Source organism: Pleurodeles waltl, chromosome 11 (assembly GCF_031143425.1).
Source record: "Pleurodeles waltl isolate 20211129_DDA chromosome 11, aPleWal1.hap1.20221129, whole genome shotgun sequence".
Lineage (NCBI taxonomy): Eukaryota > Metazoa > Chordata > Amphibia > Caudata > Salamandridae > Pleurodeles > Pleurodeles waltl.
This window is the reverse complement of record NC_090450.1, coordinates 545520746-545542879: the sequence shown is the minus strand read 5'-3', so window position 1 is coordinate 545542879 and position 22134 is coordinate 545520746. Positions and strand designations below refer to the sequence as shown.

At 44.8% G+C, this 22134-nt stretch overlaps 1 protein-coding gene across 4 annotated transcripts in view; it reads left to right on the top strand.

The window, feature by feature from the left end:
• Positions 1-22134, top strand: part of XPO7 (exportin 7) — a 659915-nt gene that overhangs the window by 82892 nt on the left and 554889 nt on the right. For all 4 annotated transcript variants that reach the window (XM_069213992.1, XM_069213990.1, XM_069213989.1 and 1 more), the window contains 4 exons: positions 11269-11415; positions 18160-18253; positions 20539-20705; positions 21950-22015. In XM_069213992.1, coding sequence (XP_069070093.1) covers positions 11269-11415; positions 18160-18253; positions 20539-20705; positions 21950-22015 — 474 coding nt within the window. The remainder of the gene's footprint in view (positions 1-11268; positions 11416-18159; positions 18254-20538; positions 20706-21949; positions 22016-22134) is intronic.

The window sequence follows — 22134 nt, the reverse complement described above, 5'->3', positions numbered from 1 at the left end:
TGAGGTAGAGTGGAATGAGGTGGATTGTGGTAGACATGAGTGTGGTCGATTGTGGTAGAATGGGTTGAACAGCTTAGAGTGGTGTTGAGATTGAAGTGGAGTGAGATAGATTGGGAAAGACTGGAGTCCAGTGTTGTGTACGTTACGGTGGAGTGGGCTAGGTTGGGTGGATTAGAGTAGTGTAGATTGAAATGCAGTGGGGTAGATTGGAGTAGGGTAGATTGAAGAGGGATGATTGGAGTTGGGTAGATTGGAGATTGGAGTGCAGTGGGGTGGGATGGAGTATAGTGGGGTAGCTTGGGATAGAGGGGCAGTGGGGTGAAATAGGTTGGGGTGGCGTACATAATGGAGTGGGTTAGTTTGGAGTGTGGTTGATTTGTGTGGTGGAGTGTGGTTGATTTGTGTGGTGGAGTGTGGTTGATTTGTGTGGTGGAGTGTGGTTGATTTGTGTGGTGGAGTGTGGTTGATTTGTGTGGTGGAGTGTGGTTGATTTGTGTGGTGGAGTGTGGTTGATTTGTGTGGTGGAGTGTGGTTGATTTGTGTGGTTGATTGGTGCTTGGGCTGGAGTGTGGTGGATTGGAGCGCAGTGGGGTGGTTTGGAGCTGGGTAGATTGGAGGGGAGTGGTGCGGGGTAGATTGGAGGGGAGTGGTGCGGGGTAGATTGGAGGGAGAGAGTGGTGCGGGGTAGATTGGGGTAGTGGTGCGGGGTAGTGGTTCGGGGGAGTGGTGCGGGGTAGACTGGCGGTCATTGGTGCGGGGTAGATTGGAGTGTAGAAGATTGGAGGTCGGGAATGGGCTAGATTGGAGTTGGGGAGAGGGGTAGATTGGAGTAAATCGGATTGAGTGGAGTGGGAAATATTGGGGAGGAGTGGGGTGCAGCGGCTTGGGGAGGAGTGGGGTGCAGCGGCTTGGGCTTGGGGTGGGGTAGGGTGGAGCAGGGGGTAGGGTGGAGCAGGGGGTAGATTGGGGGTAGAGTGGGGGTAGAGTGGGGTAGATTGGAGTTAGATGGATTGGTTGGGGTAGATTGGAGTAGGGTAGTTTAGGGGTGAGGTGGACTGGGTTAGATTGGAGTGGAGTGGGGTAGATTTTAGTGGTATGTGGTAGAGTGGAATGTAGTGTGGTGGATTGGAATGGATAGATTGGAGTGTGGGAGTGGCGTACATTGGATAGAGTGGGTTGGATTGGGGTGATGTGCAATTGGATATTTTGGAGTAGAGTGTGGTGGGGTAGATTAGGGTGTGTTGAAGTGAGGGAGATTGGTGGGAAGATTGGAATGGAGCGGGGCAGATTAGAGTGGGATAGTTTGAAGTGGAGTGGGGCAGATTGAAGTGCAGAAGAGTGGATTAGAATGGGGTAGATTTGGCTGGAGTTGATTGCTGTGGGGGTCAGATGGAGTGGGATGAAGTGTAGTAGATAGGGGTGGATTGGGATAGAGTGTAGTGGGTTGGGTCGGATTGGAGTGGGTTAGATTGGAGTGGGTTAGATTGGAGTGAAGTGGAGTGTGGTAGATTTGAGTGGGGTAGTGTAGATTGGGTAAAGTGGAATGAAGTGAGGTAGTTTGGGGGTAGAATGGGTTGGGGTAGATTGGGTAGACTAGAGTGGGTAGATTGGAGTTGGGTAGATTGTGGTGGAGTGGGGTAGATTGGGGTAGAATAGAGGTGGGGTAGATTGGGGTAGAATAGAGGTGGGGTAGTTTGGAGTTGGAGTGGAGTTGTATAAATTAGAGTGGACTTAACACAATGAGTGGGCGCATCTAACATGCTCTCGACCCTTGCCAAATGTTAGTTGGGGGGTTTAAAAAAAAAATCCTAGATTATTTAGTAGGGTCCTCAACCACAGGTATCACTTGTTTCATCATCAGACCCTTGCCCTAGTGTCAGCGGACGGGTTCAATGCAGTTTGTATGCAGAACATTTGTCTACTAAGGGAGTATAAATATTTAAAATTGATTGCGGATTCCTCTGCTTCTGATTGTTATTAAGAGTTTCTATAGCAAGGTTGAAAACAAACTAGATTGGTGGTTCCTTAGGGTATATTATGACTCTTAACCCTAGGTCGACATGTTTCGGCCCTGTATGGTGCCCTCCAGGTCACTGTGCTTTCTTCAGGGCCACTTTTCAATTAATCCTTTAACTCTTATTAGTACATTCTACCAGTAAGTGATGCAGGCTTATGTATAGTATCACACTTATTTAAGTATGCTTTTACAAACCAGTGGGGTGGTACCCATAATTGTATTCCAAATACCTAAGGGTAGATCAAGGAATTAACTAACATTAAATCAAATTGATATCATGTGGGTCCTAATCAATCATTTGTGGGCCCAGTGTCATGCACACTTGCCAAATCTAGCCCCTCTGTATGTTCCAGTGGTAAAATCACATTCTGTGCTGAGATAACATCACACAATTGTGTTAGGTGAGGTGAAAATACACTGACATGCAAGAGGAATATGTATCAAGATCAATACATACACTGGCCTGCTGGCCTGTTGATGATAAAAAAAAAAAACGGGGGATTTGAAGGTGGGGTGGGCGTTTTGAGGGTGGATCTGTTGTCACATACTGAAAGAGACAAATGCCCAAAATGGTATCGCTGTTCTCAATGAAAAGGAAAGTGTAAAGTTTTGCAAAGCTTGCACAGCCCAAGCCGACCCACTTCTTCAAGAGTCCACCCTCTGCTTGTTACCCAAAGTTGGTCCTCCAGCGTTGCTGACATGGCACGGAGGGCTCATTACAAGCCTGTTTCCCTGTGCATAGGTATGCCCGCAGGCCTCAGAGTCCCGTCTTCTATGACAGCCCTGAATGTGTGAAAATAATTTCCAAAAGGGTTATTCTACCCCCACCGGATCTGGCCTCTGGGGGAGTGAAGGGTTTGCAAAATAATAGCTTCTTCCTCCCTCTTGATGTATATAGATTAGAGTGGAGTCCAGATTGGGTTGGAGTGAGATAGATTGGGGAAGAGTGAAGTGGAGTAAAGTATGGTGGAACTGGGTGGATTAGAGTAGGGTAGGTTGGATTGGATTGGATTGGATTGGGGCAAGGTAGATGGCAGTGGGGTGGAGTGGGGTTGATTGGGGTAGATTGAAGTCTTGGATAGGTTGAGGTAGATTGAGATGGGGTAGATTGGAGTGTTGTGCATTGGAGTGGGGTGTTGGGTAGATTGACATAGTAGATTGGAGTGGCGTCAATTAGGGTGGAGTGGGAGAGAAGTTTAGATTGGCGTAGATTGCAGTGGGTTAGATTGGAGTGAAATGTAGTGTGGTAGAATGGGGAGTGTGGTAGATTGTGGTTGGGGGAGTGGACTGGAGCAGGGTTTATTGGAGAATTGTGGAGTTGCTTGGGGTAGATGGCAGTTGAATGGAGTAGAGTGGAATGGGGTAGATGGGTGTATTATAGTAGGGTAGATTGGAATATAGTGGGGGTGGGTTGGGGTAGATTGAAGTGGAGGGATTAGATTGGGATAGACTAGAGTGGAGTAGGGTAGATTGGGGAGATTGGAGTGTAGTGGGGAAGCACAGTGTGGTGTACTGGGCTAGGTTAGAGTAGATTATGCTGGAGTGGAGTAGTTTGATTGGGTGGATTGGAGTGGGTCGATTTGGATTGGAGCAAGATGGATTGGATTGGAGTGTGGTGGGGTAGATTGGATTGGAGTGGGGCGGGATTATAGTAGGGTAAATTGAAGTGGGGTAGATGTGGGATAGGTTGAAGTGAGATAGAGAGAAGTTGGGGAGGAAAATGTTGCCAGCAATAGCATACTTAGCTCCTTACCTGGATTTCCAATTTTCAATAAGAACCTCCTCTTAACTTGGTGTCTCCTTCCAGTCATCGCTATAGCTTTACCTGCACTGAGCTGTCCAGGAAATTTCATTGAACTTCATACCTGTTACGACTATGGGGATCAGTAGTTGGATCTTTGTTGGCAGGGAAGGCGCATTCGCTTCACGGTGGTGGGTAAAGCAATCAGACTAAACTGAAGGCTAAGACCCACTGATCTTAGCTGGTTGGTGATGGCATTAGATCCCAGAGGACACAAGGTTGTTAAATTTCTTCTTGTGTTTGTGGGTATCGGTACTATCTTGAGGGCTCAGGGGAGCTGATTTTGCTTAGAGATGAGAGGATCAGAATGTGCTGTCAAATAATTCTTGGTTGGGTGTCTGCTGTTGGAGGAAAAGGTCTCACAGATAAGGACTGTTGATATCACTACTGGCAGCTGAAGGGGGTGTTCAGATCTTTACTAGTTTGCAGAGAAGGGCTTTGTCTCTGCTGGTGGGTAATGGGCGGTAGTCCAATCTTTCTTTGTGGGCGGGGCATTGCAACTCTACTGGTGTACAAGACATACCAGGGAAGCAGATCCATTCCCTGCTGGCAGATGGTGTGGGGCTGTTTCTGCTATTCAATGGTAGTTGTCTCTCATGACGGGAAGCTATTTAACCCACTGAATGTTATAAGAGGAACAGTAAGATTGTTTCTGGGTAGGCGAGTGTAGGAAGCTGGCCTGGTGTGTGGTGGGCACCTAGGGTCCTTATACCAGGTCCAGGTATCCCCTCTTAGTGAAGTGCAGCCAGTGTCTAGAAGTCAGGCTCTCTAGAGGTAGCTGTGGATGAGCAGTCAAGGCTTATCTAGGAGACATGCAAAGCTCATGCAATACCACTGTTGTCACACAGCACTTGCACACATGAAAGAATACACTCCGTTGTACAAAAATAAAGGTACTTTATTTTTGGAACAAATCCCCACAAAATACTAGAAGGATAACCCACGATTAGGAGGTAAGTAATACACTATATACACTAGCAATCAGAATTTGGCATACAAACGGTTGGAAAACAGCGCATATAACAAAAACCAATAGTGACCCTAGGGGAGCACAAACCATATACTCAAAAAAATGGAATGCGAACAAAGTACCCCCAACTAGGGAAGTAAAATGTGTAGAGGGGAGCTGGGAGTACTAGACATCCACAGAGGTAAGTAACACAGTCAACCCCCAGCGACCAGGAATGCAAGAATAAATCACTGAATTTCCCCCAAAATACCCAAAAGGAGGAAAATAAAGAAAAGAAGAAGCCCAGGCAAGACTGCAAGAAACCAACGAGGGATTCCTGAAGAAAGAAGACCTGTGGCGAGAGGGGACCAAGTCCAAAAGCCACAGTGTAGTCCAGGAGGAGTAGGGGCCACTACCCACCTAGCTGTACTTGCAGTAGTTGGTCGATGGTGATAAAGAACAGGTCAGCACTGCAACAGGAGAAAAGCTCCTGATGGATGAGGATGATGTCCCACGCTGGAAGGAAGATTGCACACAGGTGTTGGTGCAGGAGTTCCACCAACAAGCCTTTGCAAAGGCAAACGTACGGTTAGTGGAAAGTGGTGCTGCCAGGGACCAGCAAGGACCAGGACGACCCAACCCAGGAGGGGGAGTCACAGGGGACCCTCAGCGTCGGAGAGAGTCTTAGGAGCAGAGGCAGCACCCACAGGAGTCTCACAGGACGGGGGACACAGGAGTCGTAGAAGAAGCCCACACAGCACTATAAAAGAGGATCACACTCCGCAGGAGGCTGTGCTTTGCAGGATGGAGTGCTGGGGATTGGAGCTACACGTCACCGGACGATCCCTTGGAAGAGATGCAAACAAGCCTTAACAGCTGCAAGAGATGTGATGCATGGGGATACTGTCCTGTGTGGGAAGGCAAAGGCTTACCTCCACCAAAGTTGGACAGTTGTCAGAGAGGACCAAGAGGGCTACTCCAGACCACCAGCCGTGATGCAGGATCCACGCCGCTCAAAATGAAGGGAGATCCACGCAGCTGGTCGGCGCTTGTTGTAGGTGCCTGTGGTAGCAGGGAAGTGACTCCTTCACTGCAAGGGAGATTCCTTCTTTTGCAGGCTGAAGAGTTGCAGTCTTCGGAGGGTGCACAGTGGGGTAAATGTTGCAAAGCTGGCAGGAGACGTAGAACCAAAGTTGCAGAAGAGTCTTCTTAGTTGTAGCAGCATTTGTCGGTTCCTGGAGGGTCCAGTTGTGGTTCCAGTGGCCAAAAATTGAAGTGGAGGTTTGCAGAGGACTCCTGCTGGAATCTTGCAAGCCGAATCTGAGGACCCACCCAGGAGAGAGACCCTAAATAGCCCTGAAAGGAGGATTGGTCACGTAACCAGGTAAGCACCTATCAGGAGGGGGCTCTGACTTCACTTGCCTTGCCACTAAGATGCTCCCAGAGTTTCCTGCCAACCTTGGAAACAAGATGGCAGAACCCAGGGACCCTCTAGAGGAGCTCTGGGCACCACCCCTAGGGTGGCGATGGACAGGGGAGTGGTCACTCCCCTTTCCATTGTCCAGTTTCACACCAGAGCAGGGACTGGGGGGCCCTGAACCGGTATGGACTGGTTTATGCACGGAGGGCACCAAAAGTGCCCTTCAAAGCAAACCAGTGGCTTATGGAGCCTACCCCTCCCAAGCCAGTCACGCGTATTTCCAGAGGGAGAGGGTGCTACCTCCCTCTCCCAAAGGAAATCCTTTCTTCTGCCTTCTTGTGCTTGATCAGGTCAAGCAGCAGGATGGCAGAAACCTGTCTGAGGGGTGGGAGCAGGTTGGGCTGCCTGGAAAATCCTGTAAGACTGGTGGTAGCAATGCTGGGGGTCCTCTTAGGAGCCCCCAGAGTGCATGGAATCATACTTCCAATACTTGCAACAGTATTGGGGTATGATTCCGACATATTTGATACCAAACCAGGTTCGGAGTTACCATTATGTAGCTGGACATAGGTGACCTATGTCCAGTACACGCGTAAAATGGCTTTCCCACATTCACAAAGTCCAGGAAAATGGATCTGGAGTTTGTGGGGGTACCTCTGATGGTGCAGGGGTGCTCTCACACACAGGTACCTGCACCCTGCCCTCTGGGCTGAGAGTGCCTACATAAGGGTGACTTACAGTGACCTGGTGTAGTGATCTGTAGTGAAAATGGGTGCATACACCAGTTTCACACAGGCTGCAATGCCATGCCTGCAGAACCCATTGCATGGGCTTCCTATGGGTGGCAGAATAATTGCTGCAGCCCAAAGGGATCCCTTGGAACTCAAATGCCCTGGGTAACTAGGTACTTACATAGGGGGACCAGTATGCCAATTGTGGGGATAAAAAGTTACCAGCAACCAAATTTAGTGGAGAGAGCACAGCCACTGGAGTCCTGGTCAGGAAGATCCCAGTGAAAACAGTCAAACACATTGACAAACGGGCAAAAAGTTGGGGGTAACCATATTAGAAACAGGCTACTTTCCTACATCGAGGAGCTCCGATCACTGCTGTGGAAGACAGAAATCAGGCCCCTGATTGGGTATAAGGATGCGATGTCTTCCTTTGATGAGGAGTAGGTTTAAATATTTGCTGGTAGAAGAGCATTAGCCTGCTTTCTGCTGGTCTGTGAAGGCTTGTATCACTTTTGAAAACATATTGCATGGATGGGGCATGAAATTTAGGTGTTCCAAAAATGCAGAAGAGGAACAGTCCTGGCAATGGAAAAAAATCTCCTCAAGAACCCAAAATCTGGGGATAGGTGTAGAATGTTAAAAGGCAAAATGAATGACGGCTTACAGCGCTGTCACTATGTGTACGGATCTGCTTCCCAAAGACATTTACAGTAAAGTAGAATAATCATCATGAAGATTTGCTCCATTTCTTTATTGATAATAAACACATTTTAATGTAGCATGCAATGCTTATTGCACCTTATCGGTCAGGTTATAATATTGGCAAGATAGCTCGGATGGTTAAAGCACTTACAGCTGACACCTTCATGTAATCTGCTGATCTGAGATTTGAGACATGTAGGTCAGCGGGTTTGTGTCTGCTGCAGCTAACAGGGTGTACACTGAGGGTCAGAAGTTTATTTTGTGAGATACAGGAGTGTTTTAGTACAAGCAGAGTTCACTACTTTCGTGTGGAGACTTCAATTAGAGCAAGAGACTGGCATATAATCCTCAGGGGCACTGCTTCAGCCGATCAGGTCTTTCTGACAACCATCAGAAGAGTCGACTGAGGAACTATGTAATTTTGAATAAAGTACATAGGTTGGGGGCCTCTGCAAGTGCAGAAGCATTAATTTTGGGGGGATCGAATTTAATTTGTGTTTATTGCCTCCAGTCTTTCATCCTGTATGTGGTTGCCTTATTCATAAATTTTCAGATGTACTCCTCTATGTCACTTAAGCTTCCTCTTTCTGCCCACGACCTGAGGAGAAGCCCTTGCCCTGGTAAACAGTTAAGCGACCTTCCGTCCTCTTAACTAGCTTCTCCTAGGGAGTCCAGCATGCACATCCAGGTAAAAGCAGAAGATTATGGGCTGTCGTCAGTTATTTGTCTTTCCTGTTTGGATCTGGAAGTGCATAGAAAAGGCCAAGGGCTAGAAGTTCTGTATTTTTGCTCTTACTTTACATGTCCTTTGATTTTTTACTTCCCCCCCTCCCTCATTGCTTGGCCTAATACCTTCCCTGTGCAGGCAATCACAGACTGGATCTCAGCCTACTACATAGTCTACCATGAAAATCTAATATTTACAGAGTTAACTCACAGATCCACAACCATGCTTTTTGCCCCTCTCTTGGTTGGTATTATATACAATTTACTAGTGGCTTGAGTGGACTTTATATTGTATTTAGTGGTAGCTTAACAGCACCACACAGGTTAGACTTCTCTTGTTCCTGGGGTAACCTCCTTATAGCATTTACTTGTGGTTCAACAATGCCGAAGGACAGGGGTCTCTTTTGCTTCTGGGTAGACTACAGTGTTCACTGTGGACCTTAGCTGTGGCTCCAGGTGTTGGGCTTCTATTGCTCTTAGGTTGACTGTATATAGTACTTACCTGTGGCCTTAAGTAGGGCCAGACATGGAAACATTGGAACATTCCCCAAAGAGAATAAGGATTTGCAGTAGTCTCCTAGAAATAAAGAGCATTTGCAGAGCAAATAAGTCTGGCATTGGCTGCCAGCCATTTAGCTTGGTCAATGCTTGTTTTTGTTTGTTATTGTTTTTGAAATGTTTTACCATTGGGGAACCCACGTGTCTTTGTCGAGCTAAAAACACAAAAAGTAGACAACTTAATAACTGCAGTTGCCATAGTACTTCCTGACACTGAAGTGAACTTCTTTGTATGTTGATGTTCTTTGTGTGAAAGGGCAAAATGCAGTCACTTGATGAAGTTTGATTTTAGTAAAATCATAACGTCTTAACTAACGCTAGACCTAAAAACCAATAGCGAATCATTGTTCCCAAAACTGGACTATGCTGATTCTCAGATTTAGTACTCCTGATTTTTATGGGCTTTGTGCTAAATTTGTCTCTCCTACTCACGTAGCAGTCAGCTTCATGGTATAGATGCAGATACAGGCTGCCATGCCAAGGCTGAAGCACAGTCTCCTTGACTCATCATGCACGACTTCAAAAGACACCAGTAGCAAACATTGGTAGTTCTGACTTTAAAGGAATGTTGTATGGTAATGTGAAGCATTGCAAGTAAATAGTATTGCATGGAATATGTATTTGTGTGGAAGCAAAGAACTGAAAAATAATGTTGTAAGTTAAAAGGTCAGGAGAAAGTTGCACTGTCAAGCCCAATCTTAAAATCCATTTAGGTTAATGACTGCCGTCCCTTATCCGTGCTGCTGCCAGAGAAAAACAATATAAATTATCTAGTTATCTAAGGCACTTTAATAGCATTCCAGTGTCGTGTGTGTGCCTTTGAAAGTCCATCTTAGGCAGCTGGGTAAATAAAGAATGATCATGACTTTGTGGAGGGCAGGCACTTTTTAGGGTCGAATCTGCGTGGCTTGCACATGCATATCGCTTGCGAGATGCTGCAGTAGTTGGAAAAGGGCTCGGAGCCCCGCCCATGTCACGTCAGTGTCTTTCATTGGTTCGTGGGCTTGCCTTTTAAAATCTGCTTGCTTTCATTAGTGGAAGGCATGAATATGTCATGCCTTTTCCGGTGGTTAGCCCTCCTCGAGCGCAGCAACCAAGTACTGAAAACATACAAGGCTCGCTGTTTTCCGTCTGGTTTGTAGACTACTTTTTATCTTTTTTCGCAGCGCGATCTCGCTTGTTTAGCAGCACAATTGCGCTAGTTTTTTTCCATTTAATGAGGCAAAAAAAGTCAGGTTGGTCGTTTACAACTGCTAATAGCTCTAACTCTGAGAAATGCGAGACCTGTTGAATTGCAGATGCTTGTTTTGTGGAAGCACGCAACTTTTCCCCAACCAAAACATGTACTCCTGGTGCCTCCCCTCTAAAAAAAAAAAAAAAAAAAAAAAAAAATTTGGGTGGAGCCATAGTCCTCTCTCAGTGCTCATGCAATTGCCTGGCTACAGCTGCGCTGTCAAGCCAGACCATTAAAAAACACACCCTCATATGATGGTGCACGACAGACAGAGCCTGCATGCAGGTCTCAAGATCCAGTGTGGGTGAAATACCTTGGAGGGATATATGCACACTGCCAAAAAGTTGCATGTAACCCACAATAACATACATTTCAGTATTGCATTCTTCTGAGTGTGATAAAATGGAAACCATTGAGTTGTGTGGTAATTTAATATCAATTGAGTTCAACCAGCAATTTCGTTTTGTGTTCTGTATTAGTGAGAATTGTTAGTGTAATTACTCCGCATAAATTGCATACACAGCTCGTGGAAATGAACACCTTTCTTATTTCGATTTATTTTGGGAACAACATGTGAAGATGCAGTGCATTTTTCTTTCCCCAGATCGGCTTCCGAATATGTGGTATGATGATGTCCGGTAATGCTCTGCTTGTCTTTTGACACCAGCGGCCATAATGTGATAACAAGCTGTGCACAGCTTTTTTAAAAAGAAATATGTTTGTCTTTGGCAAATGCAGAGATGCTCATTAACCCATAAGTTGGTGTATATGCTCCAGACAGCACAGCTCATAAACACAGCAATCAAGTTAGTGTTTGTGCTTTAAGCAACGCAATTTCTTCAAAAACAGGTGTCACCTCCTTTTCAGTACTGGAGGTGAATGTGGGAATGTTGAAGCAAATTGTGAGATGCATTCTATCAGAGTATTCATAGAGGCTAAATGGGTAATGGGAAGGATTCAACTTTGTGATCACTTGGATTAAATGTGTTTTCAGAAGTGCATTTGGAGAGAAAGTTTAGGAATAATGCTATAGGTAAGTATGGAGGAGATTTTAGGTGGCAGTGAAGGAATGTTAAAATCGTCTAATTTTTACTCTTAGTTACTTTTATATGTTTGATGTTTTTCAGAGCCTAGCCCAGCTAGAGAACCTGTGCAAGCAGCTATATGAGACCACAGACACCGCCACACGGCTGCAGGCAGAGAAGGCCCTGGTGGGGTTCACCAACAGCCCCGACTGCCTGAGCAAGTGCCAGCTGCTCCTTGAACGAGGAACTGTACGTAAAGATGCCACTTTCAAGAATGAGGTTATTTTGGGAGGGGCATATTGCGACCTGATGAAATGAGCAAGGGGCTTCAATTCTAAGGGGGGCTGAGCATAAGAAAAACGCTTATTTTTCTAGGCATGAAACCTGTGTATGAGGTTCTTGTTTAGTGAAAAGATTTAAGCAATGCAAGGAGCTACCCTACCTCTTTATCTTGTATTGATAGTGCGAGATCTGTAGATTGGACTGTACTCTCAAGTTCTGAATAGGATTCTGTCACGTTTGTTCTGCTGGTGCTGCAAAGGTAACCTCTGCAGAGAGGATTGGGCAAAGGGTCTTTGAGGTGGATTTTATGTTGTCGTGCATTATTAGCCATCACCAGCTAAATATTATGCAGTCTGTTTATGGCTGTTCTACTTCTGCCCTTAATCCACATTTCTCCTAAGCCACGAGTGAGTTACAGAACTGTGTGAAATAAATGTAGTCCATTAAAATTTGAATGCTTGTTTGTCTTTACCAAGAACCACACCTTACTCCAGTATTGGAACTTTCATAGATTCACATTCTTGAATCATTCCCCGTCGTCGAGATGGGAGCCCCGGGTACAATTACACAAATAGTGTTGAAATGTATTAACACAAGGGCCCTAGGCCTCTTCAATTTAATAGTCTATCATAGTCATTTTAAGAAAAAGGACCAAAGTTGAGCATCCACCAATCAGACAACACCACCTTCTAGAATCCTCCTGAGAGAAGCTCCAGCACCTCAGATTTTCTACCGCACGTCGTGTTAGGGAGTCTCCTCCGAGCTCTGCTCTTTCTTCACACCTTTGGATTAGCTTGAAGCTATTTTTTCTCTGCTAAAACTTGTTTTGACTGATTGGGGTTAACACCTACAACATGTCTGACAAGGAGAAGAAGGATTTATTCACAAATTGCAAAACTTGTGGTAAGAAAAGACTACATTCTGAAGACCCTCATCTGGATATTGCATATACTGCCTCTATCCAGACCACTCAGCCAAGGACTGTAAGGTTTTTCGTACCTTTTCCTCTAAGGATAGAGAAGGCATTTTATTGATTTGGTTGCAGAAATTTAAGTACAGAGATAATCCAGTCTTTGATTCTGATAGTGATGACTCTTCAACATCCAAAAAGTCATCAAATAGGGCGAGATCAGACACAAGATCTCCTTCCCAACAATCAAGGAAAGCCCACAGAAAGACTGCCTCAGGGTCTTACAAGGGCCGCAGCCCCTCTACTTCACCTCATAATTCTTCCAAAAAAGGAGAGAGAGGTCATGCCAGCTGTTCTGAAAGGCAGAAAAAGTCTTCCTCTGTACCACCATCTGTGCCTTTCAAAAGGCCCTCATCTACTTCTGCAGTTAAGAATGTAGCGTAGATGACGGACTCATTGTCGACGAGACCGTCAGTGAGTGCTTTTCCACCGTCGACTTCCACTGTTCCACTGTCGACGACAGTTGTGACGACGACATTGTCGACGACGTGTGCCCGCTGTCGATGAGAGCAGCGTCGACGACGTAATCGTCGACGAAGATCTACACCTCATCATCGTTGACGGTGGTAACAACAGTATCTGCTTTACCATCGTCGACGGTAGACTCATCGGTAAGGCTGTCAAGATCTCCATGCGTTTGTCGTTGACGACTCCACCGTCGACAAAGACTATATCCGTGCCATTGACAACGCGTTGACGAGGGAAAAACAACATAAAAAACAAGAAAGACTTACTCCAAAGCACACCTCACCTAGTAAGGTGACCCCTCTCATACCAGTTCACTTGTTCGAGGGGTATGAAGAGTCAGACGACGAGGGTCCATTTGGAACAGCCCATAGCCCCTCTCAATTGAACGTCAAATATCAGGACGAAGACGAATTTGATGAAGCTTATGACCCTCAGTACTATGGAGGAGATCAACAATATCAGGAAGGGGCATACATTCCAACCTCGTTGCTATCTGATCTCCGAGCGACGCTAGCTGATTACGGTAGGCGTTTTCCCCCTCAAGGGAAGCAACCTCCTCCGTCGCCAGTCTCTGGGGTTACCACTGCATGTCAGATACCAACCTCTTTGCTACTCACAAATGTGTCCACGCCGGATATGACTTTACCTCAGGACACTGACATATCTGAAGGTGATCAGGAAGAAGGGGGCTCCTTGACACTCATTCGGAGTGGGATGAATACATTATTCCTGCTCCTCCTTTTCCTTCCCAGTCAAAGGTGGATTCCCCTCCAGACGACGTCGGGTGATTTCATAATCTTCTGGAGAGAGCAGCTAAACGTTTCACTTTGCCAATGCCTTCCAAGCAAACAGATTGCTTCCTATATGATTTTAAAGAGCCGTTCCAGAAATCCGTGCGCTCTATTTCACTGGTCAGCTGCTTCTGGGAAGAAGGGTTAAAAGTGATGCACAACCCTTCTACTGTCACAGCAGTGCTGCCCCGACTAGATAAAAAATACAAGGTACCAGAGGATGCCCCAGCATGTCTAACTGGTCATCCTCATCCGGACTCAGTGGTGGCTCAGGCAGCACAGAGGAAGTCCAAGAATCCATCTGCTCTGATTTCTGCACCTCCAGACAAAGAGGGTAGGCGGCTAGATAATATTGGAAAGAGGTTCTCGTCGACAGCTAGCCTAGTGAAAAGAGCTGCTAACTCCCTAACGGTGTTAGCCAGGTATGACAGACAGCTATGGGCAGACATCGCCCAGCATATTGACCAGTTGCCAGAGGATGGAAGATCAGAGGCAAGGAAGATGTTGCAGGAAGGTCAGCGCACGTCCGCGGAACTCAGACTGTTCAATGGACATAGCCATGACTGCATTTCGCCAGCTCGCAAGTGTGGCTGTACTTAGGAGACCAGGCTGGCTAAAGGCTACATCATTCCGGCCTGAGGTGCAGAATAAGATCTACCTTTCGATGGCCAAGCATTATTTGGTAAACATATTGATGAGGCTTTACAATCTATCAAATCCGACACAGATACAGAAAGATCGTTAGGGACTCTCCAGTTTCGGAAGCCTTCCTTTCGAGCTAGAGGACGTGGACTCCCTTCATATAGAGAAGGCTATCAGCAGTATAGATACTCATCCTATCCTTCCTCCTCTCAGCAGTACCGTCAAATCTACCCACAAAGACAACCACCACAAGCAGCTTATGGTAGATCTGGCACTAGGAGAGGCTCAACCTGCCCTGCTAAGGACTCGGCTCGTAGAGCCTGATACGTCCAAGGCCGTGGCTACATCCATCCCTCCCCCTCTGGCTTTAGGTGGAAAGATATCCCGTTTTTTCAAACAATGGCAAGTCATCACTTCAGACAAGTGGGCCCTCCAATTAGTGAAACAGGGCCACACTCTGGAGTTTATCCAACTACCTACCTCCAATGCAAGACTTCAATTTTGTGTCCTCCCTTTTGGCCTAAAATCAGCTCCTAGGATATTTACCTAATGCCTAGCGCCAATCGAAGCTTTCCTCAGGAGGAGAAAACACCAGATATTCCCTTATCTCGACGATTGGCTGATAAAAGCAAACACATACGCAGGAGCATGCGGATCAACAAGAAGGTGGGTTTCCTTACTCAACAGTTAAGGCCTCACCATCAACTGGGAGAAGTCCAAACCTCTACCATCACGCAGTGCCACCTTTTTAGGGGCAAACCTGGACACTCCATCCACCATGGCGTGTCCCACAGTAGAGAGACAACAGAAGCTACTGACTCTAGCAAAGTCAATACAGGGTAGAAACTATGTCTCAGTCCACCTTTTCAAATCCTTGTTGGGCATGATGTCATCATGCGCACCTCTGGTTCCTCTCTGCAGACTAAAAATGCGACCGCTACAGGAGCAACTCAACCTTCAATGGCTCCAGATTTCGGGAAGCTTCGAAGATCGGATAAGCATAACCCCAGCAATAGTCAAAGCTCTGACATGGTGGTCTCAAAAGCATCATCTGTCTGTTGGCCTTTCCTTTCTACATCATCCAGCTCCGTGGACTATCACTACAGACGCCTCTCTGGAGGGCTGGGGAGCCGTTGTGCAAGGTCTTCAAGTAAGCGGCAAGTGGCCAGTAGAGTTGAGGGTGATGCACATCAATCTGCTAGAGCTCAAAGCAGTTTCTCGCTTTGCAGGCTTTTCTTCCGAAGATAGCGGGATCAGATGTAGTAATAAGAACAGACAACACCACTACGATGCATTACCTCAACAAACAAGGAGGCACGAGATCTCTCACCCTCTCCAGGGAAGCTAAAGAAATTTGGAATCGGGCATCGCAGCAAGGCATCAGAATCGCAGCGGTGCATCTGCCGGGGATAGAGAACAAGAAAGCGGACTCGCTCACCAGACAAAGATCAAGCTCCCACGAATGAGAGCTGGACCAGTCCACAGTGGATTACATCTTCTCCCAGTGGGGTACGCCAACAATCGATCTGTTCGCCAGCATTTGGAACGCCAAATGACAGTACTTCGCAAGCTGGCATCACCATAAGGGATCTTGGGGGAATGCGTTTTCCATAGCTTGGGCAGGCATCATTGCTTACGCCTTTCCTCCAGCTCCATTGATCCCAAGAGTACTCACGAAGATGAAGGCAGAGCCGTGCACCCTGATATTGATAGTTCCGTACTGGCATTGCTAACACTGGTTTGCAGAGCTTCTTCATCTATCAATGAAGCCTCACGTTCCGCTGAAACCGTCTCTGCACTTACTAACAATGAACAAAGGGCAAATATCACACCCGGATCCTCAGTCGATGCAATTGTCAGCATGGCTCCTAAGCACAGGGAGTATACACATCTGAATATCCCACAGGAATGTAGGCACATTTTGTCCAGAGCTAGAGCAGATAGCACTAATAAGGCCTACTCTTGCAAACGGAAAAGATCTTGTTTCTGGTGTCACCAGCGGCAAATTGATCCACTGTCCTCACCACTGGAACAAATATTGCCTTATTTATTGCATTTAGTACAATCAGGCCTAGCGCATTCCTCCATAAAGGTGTATCTGGCGGCAATAGCATCATACAGACGTTCGGACTCTTCACCTTCGCTGTATTCCTCTAGATTAATCAAACAGTTTTTGAAAGGACTTTTCAGGGGCTTTCCTCCATTTAGACCTCCTCCTCTCTAGTGAAACCTGAATATTGTTCTAGCGGAGTTAATGAAGCATCCGTATGAACCGATCCATCAAGCTTCTCTGAAAATTCTTTCTTGGAAGGTTGCTTTACTGGTGTCTCTCACATCAGCCAGACGGTTCAGTGAGATGCAGGCCCTCTCCATACAGGAGCCATTCTTGCAGATCAAACAAGACAAACTACTGCTACGCAAGAACCCACACTTCATCCCGAAGGTCCCTTCGGATTTCCACATGAACGAGCCCTTAGTTTTTAAAACCTTTTTTCCACATCCATCTACTCCTGCGGAAAGAGCATTACACTCCTTAGACATTAAGAGATGCATTAAATTCTACCTGGACAGAACTAAGCTCTTTTGCCGCTCCAATCAATTGTACGTAGCTTACAGTGCACCCAGATGAGGTCAACCGCTCTCCAAGCAGAGTATAGGAAGATGGATCTCCTCAGCCATTCGATTCTGCCATCAAGCAGCGGGCAAACCACTGCATTCATCAGTCCGTGCTCACTCTACCTGGGCGGTTTCTTCCTCAGCAGCGCTATTTGCCGGGGTTCCCCTGCAAGACATTTGCAGAGCAGCGACATGGAAAAGCTGCCATACATTTACAAAGCACTACTGCTTGGAAGTACTATCTCAGGGAGAGGTAGCAGTGGGTCAGGCAGTCCTCAGAAACCTCTTCAGGTGAAGGTGAGCCATCTCTTTCATCCCTCCATCCTAGATCAGGTATGCACATTGTTTATGTCCGTTACTTTTGAATACGGATCCAATGCTTTTCATGTAAAAAAAAAAAAAAAAAAAGAAAGAAAAGGGAGAGAAGTAAGGATGGGATTAACAGACGGTACTTCGTTTGAAGTATTGCTATATATATATATATATATATATATATATATATATATATATATATATATATATATTCAGGTGTTTTGTGACATACATGGCTACAATGTTCCAGTGTGCATAAGTACTGCTCGCTACTTACCTGTAACTGTAGTTCTCCATTATTGGAATCTTTCATAGATTCACATACGACCCACACGCCTCCCCGGAGAAGCTCACACACACATATATATATTGCATATATATATATATATATTGCATATATATATATATATATATATATATATATATCGTGCTTGGAGAATCTGAGGTGCTGGTGCTTCTCTCAGGAGGATTCTAGAGGGTGGTGTCGTCTGATTGGTGGATGCTCAACTTTGGTCCTTTTTCCTAAAATTACTATGATAGACTATTAAATTGAAGAGGCCTAGGGCCCTTGTGTTAATACATTTCAACACTACTTGTGTAATTGTACCGGGGGCTACCATTTCGACGACGGGTAATGATTCAAGCCTGTGAATGTATGAAAGATTCCAATACTGGAGAACTACAGTTACAGGTAAGTAACTAATTTTCTTTTAGCGGCTAAAGTTCCTGTGTAGGATGTTTAGTGTATCTTTTAATGATGGTTTGTATATCAACAGTTTTGCTAAGCTGTCTCATTGCTTCTTCTGTAATATGTAAACTTATTTCTTACTCGACCTATTCATTCTCTTTGTGTGTGTCTGTACAGCCATTTTAAGTGTAACTTCTGTTTTTTATGTGAATTTTTTTGCACAGTCTTCCTATTCGCAGCTCCTAGCAGCCACCTGTCTGACGAAGCTCATCTCTCGCACTGGCAATCCCCTACCCCTGGAGCAGCGCATAGACATCCGTAAGTAGAAGGCTGATTGGATACCCCTTCTCTTTCTCTCAATCACATTGACTTTCTGCATTTTTCCCATCTTTATTCTCTCTCTTTTCTCTATACTCTCCCCTTTTCCACTCCTGTCTTTTGCCACTTGTCTCTTTCCCCTTCCTCTCTCTCTCTCTCTCTCTCTCTCTCTCTCAAAATGTATTTAGTACTGTTTTGAAAGTATCAGCAACATTTTGATTGTCATAGAGTTGGATTGTAAAATGGCTTATAATGGCCAGTTCACTATCGAAGTAATTTGGATTTCATGAGAAATGTGCGACCCCGTTAGGGATTCCCAAGCATGGCAGCACTTTGTTTAATGCTTAATTCTGTACATTATTATTTAGAGATACAATGTTCTTCTGTATTAGATTTCACATAACATACAAAAGAGACCCCACAACCCCTGGTAGGGGGATGATTACCAGCATTGACTCGGCAGTGAGGACTTACTGATTAGCAGAGGATACTATTGGTAGTGGCCTTGGAAGGCGAAGGCAAGCTTTGTGCAGCAGTAAAAATCAGCAGCTAGTCAATACGTTGTCTTGCCTGAACTCAAGTACTCTGTTTCTAGTGTGGGCTCCGTAGATTGACTAATTGGAATTGTTGTTATAAAATCTTCCTCGTAGATTGGGCCTAAAAGGTTTTATTGGCATAAGAGGGTGCAACGCTGAATATAGGGGCTGGCAATACAGCGACAGTGCATGGCAAAGCAGACACCACACAAGAAGGATGTGTAGGCAAAATCACACAAAATAAAAAGAATAAGAATCTCATAGTAACATTGCTGCCATGAGCTGTTCTGCAAAGTGTTTAAGTATTAATTACATCTTTAAAAGTTTTTTTAATGACTTACTAGGGTGAACTCATTGAATTGATTAAATTGACTTACTGCAGTAGCACGACCGACAACTGGAAGTAATAAAGCACAACACACTGAAAAACACAGAACTAGTATATCTTCTGGGAACTTCCAAGCATCACATGAAAGGTTAAAAATGCTGTCCTTGCATGTCAGATATTTAAAAGATAGTTGGCTAACAATAAAGGACAATAGATTTGAGCTTAGAAGCACATATTGTCCCCAACTTAGTCAGTTTCAATAACATTAGAAGACAACCAAGTGTTTCTTGTGAGAAATCCCATCAGAAAGAATCGTGATTATATGTATTGGGCGGGGGGAACAACATTCAAAGCACTCAAGCAATTTAAAATACACTGAAAGCTGAAAAGGTGATTCAAAATCTGGCTTTGATTTTAAGCATAATCTACACTCGATGTGACCTAGGAGTGAATCACAAAATATTCATACATAACTAAGAAGGAATAAGTCATGCTAAGATGCATAAACATCCACTGAACTTTCTTCTTTAATTGCAAATGGACTAGCCTCATAGACTGACATCAAGCATGGCATAGTAAAACACAGGTAAACCGCTTTTGAAACAATACAACGTGGGGAAGGACTGGCTGCTTCAAAGCAAGCTGAATGTAGTTCCTAAAAATAGAAAGGCTGCAACACTTTTAAAAGGAGGGTTCAAGCAAAGTCAGTTTCACAGAGCAGATTGAAAAAAACACACTTTTTATGTATTTGCTAGATAAAATACAGTAATGCACGTCTCCCAGAAGTCTGCCACGTATTGCCTCTAGTACACGGTCCATGATAGTGGGGCTGCAGCTCTCTGGCATAAATGCATGGATAGGTTTCTTTAGCATCCCAGCAACATTTACTCCTGATCAAGATTTACTTTCTGGATTGAGATTTTAGGCATTTTTAAGAAACTTTGGTTGTTTCAGACCTGAGTCCTATGTTCGTTATAGATCAAGGCAGCAAACGCCCAGGGGGCAACTCTCAAGACACTGACTTTTGAATTCCTAGATTTGTTTTTTTACAGTTGTAACCGACAGACTGAAACTTTATTATTGAATTATATTGCAGCATTTATGTAGCATTTACTAGTCCACGGATTGGGGGGATGGGGGCACTTGTCTAAATTGTTAGACCCCATACGGGGTACGTTGTGTGGATGGAAGGATGTTGTTTTAATCCTATGTGAGAGAGAGAAGTCATTCCATGTCATGTGATGGCCACCGAGGTGTGGTTACACACTGCTGTTCTTTAAACTGTACCCACAGCATAGAATATGTACATTTTGTGCTTGGCTGTTCATGTCCAACCAAGATCAAGTTGCAAGAAGTTCACTGTGTTTGGGTCTAGAGAATTTGCTTGTGCTGGATGTGATTAAATGTTTTCTTTCTTTCAGGGAACTATGTGCTCAATTACCTGGCCACTCGCCCAAAGCTGGCCGCCTTCGTTACGCAAGCTCTTATTCAGCTGTATGCCCGCATCACTAAATTGGGCTGGTTTGATTGTCAGAAGGAGGAGTACATGTTCAGGAACGTTATTGTTGACGTCACCAGGTTTTTACAGGTGAGTATATTTCTTGAACACTTGTTTCAGATGGGATTTGTGTAGACTGAGAGTTGCCTATCTTTGTCAGAGCATCTCTCTTTTAGTCTTGGTAACATTGGGTAGAAGATTGCCCAACTATAGAACACACATGCACGTTTCCTTTAATGATAAACCTCTATCTGCATTTTAAGAATGTGTTAACAAAAGTAGCCTTCATGTTAAAAACTGAGCCCATGTCAATGAGACTCGTATCTCTTACCATGGCCGCTGTCTAGTAAACTGATCTCTTCTTTTCAGACAATGTCTACACATGATTTAAACGTTCTAGGGGGATTCTGTCATTGGCTCCAGCTTGGTATGTTTACAAGTAATAAAGGATTCAGCAGGGTCATTCATAAGTTATTTAAGAAAGGGATAGGGAGTGGGGTGGTCTATAGAGTGTTACTAGATTTGTTTCCACAATAGAGTATGTTTGTTAAAAACAACATCAGCAAGCATGGTGCTGTTATAAAGTAAAAAAGCCCCCTTTCCCCTGAAGCCAAAGAATCAGCATTTTATGTGACGAAAGGTGAACGTAGAGATGTCCTTTAGCTTACCTTAAAATCTTTTTTATGGTCTTTCAGTTGCAGAAACATAATTTTCAGTGTGTGGTAACTTTTGCGCTTAACCATCCTTGTCTGCAGTTGACGACAGTTAGACTACTCTTTGTTATAGTCAATCAATGGAGCTCGTATGTTTGGATTTAGATATGTGTACATATCTGTCTGACTCTCTTTCAAATTGAACCCCTTCCCTGCTGTTACTTGGTGTAGTGATCTTAGCTTTATTCAGCAGTAGAAGTTTTTTGTACACTTAGGCTTTATCACAAACACAATGCCAAAGAAGTATAGATAATCATATGTCGATTGTGCGAGGAGCCTTTGTGGTTATTACGTTGTTGGCGTCACTTATGCAACATTACCTCTATCTGGCTGAGCTGGGGCTTCCTACCCTGTTGCTTAGGTGAAGGCTCAACACTTGTCATTTCTGCTGCTGCTTCTCTCTCTTTGTTTTTACAAACTGAGTTTTGGATTGAGCTGCTTCCATCATGGCCCATTGCACATTATGTACCTTTTATTTCTGTTTTGTTTGTTCCTGTTTTTTCCAAGCATGGGCTACTATCATTGTTAGACTTGTAACACGCTACATATGGCCTCTGGGGACCGATGTGTCTCAAAGTATAATCCTCTGATGCATGCTTTATACTATTTTTGTTCTCCTAGGATAGTGTGGAGTACTGCATCATTGGAGTGACCATCCTGTCCCAGCTAACAAATGAAATTAATCAGGTATGTCCTTTTTACTTGCTGCAAAATCGAGAAAAACTTGGGTTTTAAATCTAATTTATTTCCACTTGTAGTTTTCACATGCTTTATGCCAAATTTCATAGCTATGGTATACTTTGCTG